Raw genomic sequence first — 10382 nt, forward strand, 5'->3', positions numbered from 1 at the left:
GCTTTAGCGAAAATTGCAAAGTGGCCATGTTTGTAGTCTTCAACTTATCTACAAAATCATAAAACCTTATATGGTGTTGTTCATTATGTGGAGAAGAAACCATTCATAACTGCGAAACATGTCATCAGAAATAGCATAGACTAAAATAATTAACATCAATGGCGGAACATGAAAGTTTTACTTAATATAAAAGAATCAACCATCATATCACATACTTTACTATTGATTGACGTTGTAACCGTGTGCATATATTCCCAAAGCAGTGCACATGAACGGTCGCTGTCATCACTGACGAGGCGTCTCGTTATCACCAGGACCATGAACGCGCCTTTACTGAAGACTGAAACTGAATATTGCGTGAGATAATAATTATCTATACTTTTCTGCACATCTTGGAGTGGATAAGAATTAAAAGAGTATATTTAAGTGTATTTAAATTCCTAAAACATTGCGCTTCACGAATGTCAATTATCCATGCAAATGTTTGTGGTGGAACCAATGACTACAGTCAATATTACAGTCGGACACTGTGATCGAGACATTAAGACGCATGCGCGGACCGTATCCTCTGCAAAACATCACAGTCTATTTACTAAGAGATGCACTAGTGTCGTAATTATATCGACAAAACTCACGTAGACAGCTCATTCATAATTGAGCACGTTTCACCTGTCAGTTAAGACGTAATTTAACAGCGTACTTGTTAGCCAAATCCAGCAATGTTTACGTCTCAGACCTCTTCCTTCCAAGATTCAATTGATGTAGAGGAGCGAGATGACTTTGACAGCGATGACATTGCAGGCTATAACCAGAAGACACAGCTGAACTGTTACTATGCCATCTATCTATATCAAGGCACCAGGTAACCGTTAAAATTCAAGATTTTTTTTTACATAAGCATAATGCAGATTTTGTGCTCGAATGCATTCCAACAACACAGTGGATGTCTTTGATCACGTCGTTTAGCTGTACAATACTATCCAAGGCAGGGTTTGCCTTGCTTTTCTGCTTGCTGTTAGTGAGGAGCACATGTGCACACACGTTTTACATGTTTTGGGCCTACATTTCAACATATTTGACCCACAGAACAATCCACACATTGCAATCTACAATGTTATTCAATCGACTGTGAAATAACTGAATTGTCTTAGATCTGAGACATCTGAGGAAAGTGTTGCATGGAACAAGAGAAGAGCAGACTCCACCACCAGTCAGGACGACTTTAGGTAACCAAGGAAACCACCGACTGGTTTTCCTCGCTGTCCATGGTCGTTCCGTGGTCTATACATGCTGCTACCACAGGAAACCAATCAAGATTGGAATCATCCATTCTGTTTGTCAAGCTGATTGTTTTGCCTCCTAATTTGACGTCATGGCTGTGCTTGTTTGTTTTTTCTACACTACTATGCTACCACGCTCTCATAATATTTCCAAGAGCTCGTCCAGTCTGTGTGACTTCTCCATTAGACTCCATAATGTGTGACTTGTGAAAACGATGCCTTTGTGTCTGTGCCTTGCAGCAAAAATGAACATCCAATCACACACACATCTTAATGATGATGTCATTATTAGGAACACATTGGGGACACAAGGGCTGTGCGGGTCTCAGTCATTACATGTGTTATCGTTCCGTGTGTAATCGTTCCGTGTTATGGTATGGTATCGTCACCTTGGTGTGCTTGTGAATTGGTCTTCCATTCTCGTCCGCCTCGTCGTTTGACTTGACTGGCTGCGAAAATTGCTCATACTGCTCCCGGTTCGTCACCAAGCGCTGGCTTGCCGTAACCATAGTAACATAATACCGTCTTATGTCCCGCCCCAAACACGCAGCTTGAGCCTGGTGGACAGCAGCCTGCCGCCGGAGGCGGAGCCTGAGCTCCGCTGCTACATCTCCAGGAGGCTGAGCAAGGGGGCCCTGCTGGAGGGCATGGGCAACATAGCCACTGTGGATATCAGGTGACCTCGATTGGTTTCTTGGTTTGTTTATTAGAGGATCCCCATTGGCTGAAAACGCTCTTAAGGGCCAATCCCATTTATACCCCTTACCCCTTCCCCTTCCCCTTACCCTTACCCCTCCCCCTTGTTTTGAAGTGGTAAGGGGAAGGGGGAAGGGGAAGGGGAAGGCGTAAGGGGAAGGGGTTAGGGGTAGAAATGGGATTGGACCTTAGTCTTTCTGCCCGGGATCCACATGTAACAGAAGACGAAAAGATCGTTCACTGAATTCAATATCATCCGATGAAAGGAAGTGCGCACAAAGGCGAAATAGAATAGGTTGCGCAATAAAAAAAGATGAGCATGGTTTGATTGGCGTCACATAACACAGGACAAAGGCCAACAATCAAGCCTTAATTATTTCATTCCACAGTCCTCTCATATCATCTCTTTTACTTAAAAGTGTAAGAACTGGGCTTACTATCTAGTCGAATATAGTTAGCTATTTGGTCCGATAGAGTCTGAAGGAGGAAAAATTCCAAGTTTCAATCACATTCAGATCTTAGTCCCCACAAAGATTACATCTGAATGCGATCGAAATTATGAAATTGTTTTGAGTGCTGAAAATAAATACCCTGGGCACAATCTACAGACTGTGGACTCTCACTTGCCTCACTTGCCTCACACCGGCCCCTGCGTAACACTAGATGTGTGTGTAATATCTCCTTCTTTCTGTTTTTATGGCCAGCGTCCCAGAGCAGAATGTGGGCTGCTATTGCTGTCTCCTGGAGCAGGAGCACTCCCCAGATCAGCCTGACGCCGAAGGCAATGGCTATGTCATCTGCTTCATGGGGGGTTCAGAGAAGGGGCTCAATCTATATCCTTGCCACATTGTTTTGTGTCTGCTCGTGCATGCGCCTGTAATATTAGCGTTCACTTGCTTGTAACTACTGTGAGACGTCTTGTCTTGCCTTGCATGCATCAAGTATTGACTTGTCAAACACACGTAGGCTTCCTTTTCTTGACCTAACAAACATTTAGACAAGAGCTGGATAAGTATGTCCAAGGCCTACAAAGCTGCCTACAAACCCCTGAGGTATGGAAACGCATCAGATTTGTAAAAAAAAAAGGCTGCACGGAGCACTGTAAATAATCGGAACCTCCCAGGTGACGATTTATGGTTGATGATTGTTATTTCTCTTTATTTCTCTGATGGGATCAGCTAACTAACCTGGAGACAGAGATCCGTCCGTATCTCAGTAAGTGGTACGAAGAGTCGGTGCTGCACATCCATCGTGTGGTCCAGCTGGTCCAGAGCAGTATCAGCTTCCTGCTTCACGCTGTGAGTCCCCAGGCCTCCCTCTACAATATTCCATCACGACCCACAACCACAGTCTTTTCTTTCTCGCTATTCCAATTGGGTTCCCAGAATGTAACTGTCAATCATGGATAGCCGCATCACTCTGACTCGTGTAGAGAAGGTCAGAATGTTGGCAGTTGCTTTGGATGGGATTAAAACAATCGATTCTCATTGACGGTTTTTAGGGGATACCTCAGAGTTGGGCCCCGTAACGTCGAAAAGATACAACTTTTAGAATGTATCGCAGTAAGAGGGATTTCTGAGATTATCACGGGAATGCATTTAATTTTGTACCATACCTTCGCCCACTCCTACTTATCATTACATAATATTCGTTGCATTCAAATGTTCCTGCTGTATTCAGGCTTTGAGTCACACCCATGTTGAGGTCAAATCAGATGAAAGGACGAAGAAGGACATCGCCAGGTGAGTTAGTTGACACTTTACACTTTAAATTATTAAACATTCAGTTATATTTATGTGAGTTTCTGAGTATTATAATATAGTCAATAACCATACAGGGTTAGCTATATCAGGTGTAGTTAGAAAAGTTAATTTATTTTGTTAGTTACAGTAATTGTCAAAGAAACTAAATCACCATTGCAAAATATCAAAAAACAAAGGATAACAACATTATGATGAAAAACCAAGCAGTAAAATAGTACTACTATAATAGAGTAATAACTACAACCAGAATGTGAATGGGAGGCATCAGGGGTACAGTAGTGATGTCATCTTAAATATTTAATGAACAAATAAGTGTTCCTAGTCAATTATGAAGGACCAATGTCAAACATTTGCTGCTTATATTATAACTATTATTAATTGATTTCTTGGCGGCCAGTCGTATAAAGCAAGCACATTTAAGACATAACGTTTTCGGACCTTCGAAAAATACCACAGAGTCAATACTTCGTTCAACACAGTCCTAACACATACCCAAAAATAATCACAAGAGTCCTTCCCTTTTCTCTTTCTGCATTTTAAACCTGCGTGCTCTCAAATTATTATTCTCCCATGATGGGCCCCCGACCTGTTGGTCTGTGGTGGATCTGTTGTTGAGCCGTAAGACAGAAGAAGGGACTTTTGAGGTTGGAGACAGAGGTCTGGCAGGGACGAGGATGAGAACAGGATGAAGTGCACATAAATTGTTCGATCAACTCCTCGTGAGCAGTGGATAGATAGAGACCTATGTTTGGCAGGGAGGGGTTGATAACAGGATGAATGTGAATACACATAAACAACTAAAAGTGGGGGTCAGAGACAGGGCTCTGGCAGGGTAACGGCATGAGGCGAAAACATATCTAACTGTTTAAGCAATTATTATTAATGCTATTTATTTTGGGGCGGGGGGGGGGGGGGGGGTTAATGTGGAAAAAAAGAATGGTTATATATAATCAACTATGAAGATAATGGTGAGTGGCAGTCCAACCTTGGTTCCTCCCTGCCTTCCCCCTCAGGTTCATTAAGGCGGCCAGCTTGCAGGGGCTCTCCCAGCAAGAGGCCACAACGTCCCTGTGTAAGGCCATGTCTGAGGAGCCCCCAGCCGACCTGGTCATCGACTGCTCCACCACCCCCCCCACACTATCAAACACGGGTAGGCAGCAGCAGCCGTCAGATCACCTCCACAAGCATCCTCATCCAGTGCTCTGACTCAGAGGGAAAAAGCCTTTTGTTCCTTTGTTGAAAAGCATTCAAAGCAGATTTTGTATAGTGATAATTATTAATGCTGGAAATATTGTTTGAACTGTTTTGGTATTTTTTGATCAATGTATCAAAACTGTACCATGACAGAATCATACTGTGAACTGTTTCACACATTTTGTATACATCTATTCAAATCACAACGATATATATTTTACTGTTTGTGTGCACTATAAATAATTGTAACTATTTTTATTGTCCTCAGTATTATATACATCTCAGATTGTTGCTCTCTTCTCCAGTTAGCAACCGCTTCTGTGATGACTGGATCCAGGCATTCCTTAACGCTGCGGAGAGTTGTAATCCCTTCCTTCTCAGACAGATACTTGAGAACTTCAAACTCAAGGTGGGATCACTTTCATTTTGAGTTCATTTTTGTGAATTATAAAGTTAAAAAAGTTACTTCATAAATGTTTCACTTAAATACATTTCTTAATAATAACTTCTAACATTATCGTGCCAAATCTTCTGTAAGGTATCAAAGCTAACAGGGAGGGTTGGTATAAATCCTTCTGGTTGATGTCCTTAGACCTTCAGCTCTGTTGAGGCTAGGCAGTCCAGCGTCCTATGATCAAGGTAAATTAGACCACATTCGCCGTTCGGGCGCAGTGTTTAGAGAACTAGTTTTAATATGTTCCACAGTTTGTTGTTGGTCTACGGACTGGTATTTGGCGCTGTCCGCGATACCCCACTTCATTGCTTCCCCGAAGCGTCCCACATCTGGCCTCAGGCGGTCTACTGCTTTCGGGGCAGGTGCTGGCCAGAAACGTCTGTGAGGGGAGATGGTTCCGCTGACTTCCAATGATCCCTCCATTTCGCCTTGACCCGGGCAGCCTTGGAGGTGTCGGCTGGTGTTGTGCGGAGCAGTTCTTGGGCGTTTGAAGCAAAGGGGTGCCAAAATCTCTGTTGCGAATTTGTGTAGTAGGTTGGATTCACTTGCCTGTGCTTTCGGGCGAGGGCAAGCATGGCTCCTTCTCGCCTGACCTCTGCAGGAGCGATTCCTCAGAGAAGGGCAGTTGGTTGGTTGGAGTGGCTCGTAGGCATCCGGAGACAGTCTGTAGGGCGGTGTTATGGGCAGTTTCCAGCTTGTTGACGTGACGGCTACAGCACCAGACCGGAGCACAGTATTCAACACTTGTATGCAGTGGAAATGCGTAGTGTCTTTGTCTAGGCTCGCCATGTGGTGCCAGCTAGACGCCGTATTAGCTCGGCACAGGAGGTTGTCTATGCCTCGGCCGTATCCAGGTTTTGTCTGAATGACAGTGTTCTATCAAGCTTCATGCCAAGTATTGTGAGGAAGGGCTGGTACTGTAGTGGGGTTTTGTCAACCATGATGTTCATTTTTCTGGTAGGTCGTGGATGTAGATGTTGAACCGCATAGGTGCCAGCATTGAGCCTTGTGGGACACCGTTCTTGAGCTTTCTCACCCTCCTGCTTACGCCATTGCAGGTGTGTAGCCGAAAGCTGCGGTTACTCAGCATCTCCATTAGGAAGCTCACAATGTGCTTGTCTGGGATGGTTTCAAGGAGCTTCATATGTAGTCCGCGCAGCCAGACAGTTATGCCGCGTTTCCACTGCAGGGTGCGGCACGGTTCGGTTCGCCTCAGTCCGGTAGGGAGGGGGGCGGTATAGCCCCGCTCAGTTCCGAGGTCGCGTTTCCACCGCCGACAGTACCCTTTAGGCCGGATGTCGTTCTGGCAATGTCCTTGTCTGCATTAGGGAAGCGGCCATTACTTATCGGGAGTGACGTGATGGAGCGGTGATTGGACATTGTGCTGGGGTTGTTTACCTTCCGTTCAGCTTGTTCATGGTCTGCCACGCCCGGCGTTTGTGAAGTCGATTGATTCCACAGTCTCTGTCCATCGTTGCCCACGTTTCTCGTTTAGCCTGCAGAGTAGATAGTCTGCTGCTTTGTCCCTATATACACTGGCTTTTCTTCTACATGGGTGTGGGATGTTCTTCTTAGCGGCGGCTATTCGCATCTTGCAGAACGAGTCGTAGGCATAATATAGGTTATTGTGGCATGGGTGTGGTAGGCCAGTAGCTGCCTTTTTCACTAGTGTCGTGAAGCCTGCCCAGTTTGCCTTGCGAAAGTTCCACCTCTTGCATCCCTCCCTTGCACTGGTTGGAACAGGGATGGGACAGTCGATGGTGTCACCGGGGGAACATGTCCAGGATGTGTCTGAAAGGAGTTGTTGTGCCATTTTGCATATGCCAGCTCTGGATTGGAGGTGCTGTTCCATCGTGCAGAGTAGAAAGTTCCAGAGTAGAAGGCTCCTTCGGATCTCATAGGAGTGTTGGAGCTCTTACATACTTGTAGGGGAGGCCACATAGACGCTGAATCCTTAGACGTGGATCTACATTCAACTGTTCAGACTGAGCACAAGGTCCCTGTGTAAAGCTGTACTCCCCCCCCCCCCCCCCCCCCCCTTTACACCTCTGCAGGCCATTCAAGACATGAACAGCCTGAAGCGCTTCATCCGGCAAGCGGAGATGAGCCATTATGCCCTTTTCCGTTGCTGCCAGTTCCTCCAGGGCTGCGGCAACGGTGACGTGCTGCTGCAGAACGCCAAGGCGGAACACAGCGACCTGCCTGAGGCCTGCAGGATCATCGCTGTCCTGGAGGAGTTCCTCATGGAACCGTCCCAGGCCCACACCTAGTTTCCTCCCAGTGCTGGTGGAGACAGCTGCTGGTGACAGCTGCAGACAAAATGGGCAGTGTACGATGATACATTTTGAATATGAAGATAGAGTCCACTCTGTTGGCAAAGCCATCATCTTTTACATTTTACACTAATAAGCTAACATGTATGTTAATTTTGTGTAAGGATTTGAGGATTATATGGATGAAAAACAATATTGTTCTGGTGAAATGAGCACTCTTGTCATTATATACTTCATATTATGACCAAAATTGTATATATGTTATGTATGTATGTATGGTAAATATTAGAGTTCCTTCCTGGATCTTGCACAATCCCAATTCCCCTCCCTCCTCAATGCTAATGTTTTGATGTTGACCGAATTTTGTTAATTTTTTTCAGTTTTTATTCATTACTTACACTACAAACCAAAAAGCTGATATTCTTTAACTATTAGGTTGCTAAACTGACCAAGCTTTAAGTTATAATTAAATTGTAAAATGTCATGCATTTTAGTTTTTTTTGTTGTTTAATTGGGAATGCACAATTACATTTTTGCTAATTTCAAATATCACTACAGATATGTGGACTATATGTGTAAACTTTTTTTCCGAATTCTAATGGCAATATTGTGTAAGTGAAGTGTCTAGAAAGTATTCTAAGTTTCACCATTCCAGTAGCTCTCTGTTGTGACATGAGAAACATTTTGCATAGCGTCTGTGCTAGGATATATTTAATAACATGGGTGAGGATCTGTTAACTGTGTTATAATTGTAAATATGTTTAAACCAAGATGATAAGATGACCATTGCCACGATCCCCCAATAGCCATCTTGGTTCTTATGATTGGGAACTGCATTCAGGTCCCCGAACACAGCTGCTGTTTGGAACCAAGTTGGCCACTAGCAGGATTAAGGCCCATGATGTCTAGGGTCATCTGTTTCAAGTATCCAACGCTGAAGAGCGTTGGATACTACAAGATTTCCTGCCAAGCCTTGTTCAAGACTTGGTGGCAGCAATTTTGCCCTTTTAACCAGTCGTAATGGTGTGTAGTCTATTTCAGATCTGTGACATGTGAGCTAAGTATAATATGTGTGTTAGTATGTGCTTGTGTGAATCATATTTCACATATGGACACACAAAGTATGTGATATTCCCCTTCTCTATATGATGTGCAAGTGGTAATTGTTGGTCTTATGCATTGTGGTTGAATAAATAAAGAACTTATTACAGCCATTACAACAACAGATATTTTTGTGACATACGATAGGAAGATTGAGATTGTCGTGGCCACACACAAACCCCCCCCCCACCCAATGGTCTGTGAGTCTGTGAATCTGGTGATGTAAACATAAAAAGTAGCCGTGCCCTGGTGCATTAAAGTAGTAGAACCATCATTTATGTAATGAGTCTGGGTTTGTCCTAGAATGACAACTCTTTGAAATGTATCTATTCTTACTATGTATCAAGCCATTCCACCTTTAAAACATCTGTCTCTGCCGCCTACAGGGGGAGATAAAGTGACAACAAGAAAGCAAAATACTGCTGCAACAAGGCACAGATTGGTCCGTTGGGGGCCCATGGTTGGGTGTTGAATCCGACCAGCACATACTGTAGATGACTATAGTTGGGCTCATCATTCCCATTGGGCATGATGAGCTCAAATATCAAGCGATGGGCGTCATCTCTCCATACCTCTCTCACGGAATGCAGCTATCCCGGTACAGGAGTTATTAGAATGATATGAGTATGATCATATGGGTATTTAAGGTATAACGTATTTTGTCTTTCCTTTTCTTAAGAAAGCTCTCAAAAAATAACTTTTTTGTCAACATAATCCAATTCAAAGACAAGCACTGCTGCCTGTTCAGTTTCGATAAACCAGTGTTGGGGGAACATTGTTTGAGATTTTTGAACATTTATTAAAAATATAAAGAGAACAATCACTTGCAAGTATTCATAGCCTTTGTGATCAAGGTCAAAATGGAGCTCAAATACATTCTGTTTCCACTGATAAGCCTTGAGTTGTCTCTGCTCCAAAGCACTCTTGACCTCAGACTGGGGCGACGGTTCATCTTTCATGCGACGACCCTAAGCATACAACCAAGATATTGAAGGAGTGGCTTCGGGACAACTCTGAATGTCCTAGAGTGGCCCAGCCAGAGCCCAGACTTGAATCCCATTGAACATCTCTGGAGGGATCTGAAAATTGCTGTGCACCGACACTCCCCTCCAGCCTGATGGAGCTCGAGAGGTTCTGTAAAGAGGAATGGGCAAAACTGGCCATAGATAGATGTGCCAGGCTTGTGGCTTCAAATCCCAAAATAATTGAGGCTGTAATTGCTGCCAAAGGTGCCACAAAAAGTTTTGAGCAAAGGCTGTGAATACTTATGTACATATTACATTTGAGTTCTTTATTTCTAATAAATTTGAAAGCATTTAACAAAAAACTTTTTTCATGTTGCGTTTATGGGGTATATTGTGTGTAGAATTTTGAGAAAAATATGAATTGACTCAAGCCTTATTCCAGGCTGTAACATAACGAAATGTGGAAAAAGTAAAGTGCTGTAAATACTTTCTGAATGCACTGTACAAATCAGTCACTTCCCATTCATTGACGGGCACTTCTATGTTCCAGCACTGGACCCAGTTGTAAACATAAAGTAGGTGTAATGAGTGAATCTGAGGGGCCAGCTTGGCTCTATTAGTAAACTTAACGTTTATCAATCAGCACCCATTTTAAG

The 10382-nt window shown here is 43.7% G+C and overlaps 1 protein-coding gene across 2 annotated transcripts; it reads left to right on the plus strand.

Moving 5' to 3' along the window:
• The first annotated feature begins 511 nt into the window (after nucleotides 1-511).
• On the plus strand, nucleotides 512-8874 carry c2h17orf75 (chromosome 2 C17orf75 homolog). 2 transcript variants are annotated; one of them, XM_060040627.1, is made up of 10 exons: nucleotides 512-862; nucleotides 1152-1226; nucleotides 1831-1956; nucleotides 2681-2809; nucleotides 2968-3028; nucleotides 3155-3274; nucleotides 3657-3718; nucleotides 4753-4889; nucleotides 5239-5342; nucleotides 7442-8874. In XM_060040627.1, the coding sequence occupies exons 1-10, from the start codon at nucleotides 720-722 to the stop codon at nucleotides 7655-7657; spliced, it is 1173 nt and encodes a 390-aa protein (XP_059896610.1). In that variant the 5' UTR covers nucleotides 512-719; the 3' UTR covers nucleotides 7658-8874. The 2 variants fall into 2 exon arrangements, with proteins under 2 accessions (XP_059896610.1, XP_059896618.1); XM_060040635.1 differs by lacking the exon at nucleotides 1152-1226 and having other exon boundaries at nucleotides 513-862.
• The last annotated feature ends 1508 nt before the right edge of the window (nucleotides 8875-10382 follow it).

Source organism: Gadus macrocephalus, chromosome 2 (genome assembly GCF_031168955.1).
Source record: "Gadus macrocephalus chromosome 2, ASM3116895v1".
NCBI classification, from domain to species: Eukaryota; Metazoa; Chordata; class Actinopteri; order Gadiformes; family Gadidae; genus Gadus; species Gadus macrocephalus.

What these genes read in the sequence shown, in the direction of transcription:
- c2h17orf75 (XM_060040627.1), top strand. Translation starts at nt 720, where the DNA reads ATGTTTACGTCTCAGACCTCTTCCTTCCAAGATTCAATTGATGTAGAG. An exon ending in ACCAGTCAGGACGACTTTAG is followed by an intron (nt 1,227 to 1,830) that starts GTAACCAAGGAA and finishes CCAAACACGCAG; the next exon opens with CTTGAGCCTGGTGGACAGCA. An exon ending in GCTGCCTACAAACCCCTGAG is followed by an intron (nt 3,029 to 3,154) that starts GTATGGAAACGC and finishes TGATGGGATCAG; the next exon opens with CTAACTAACCTGGAGACAGA.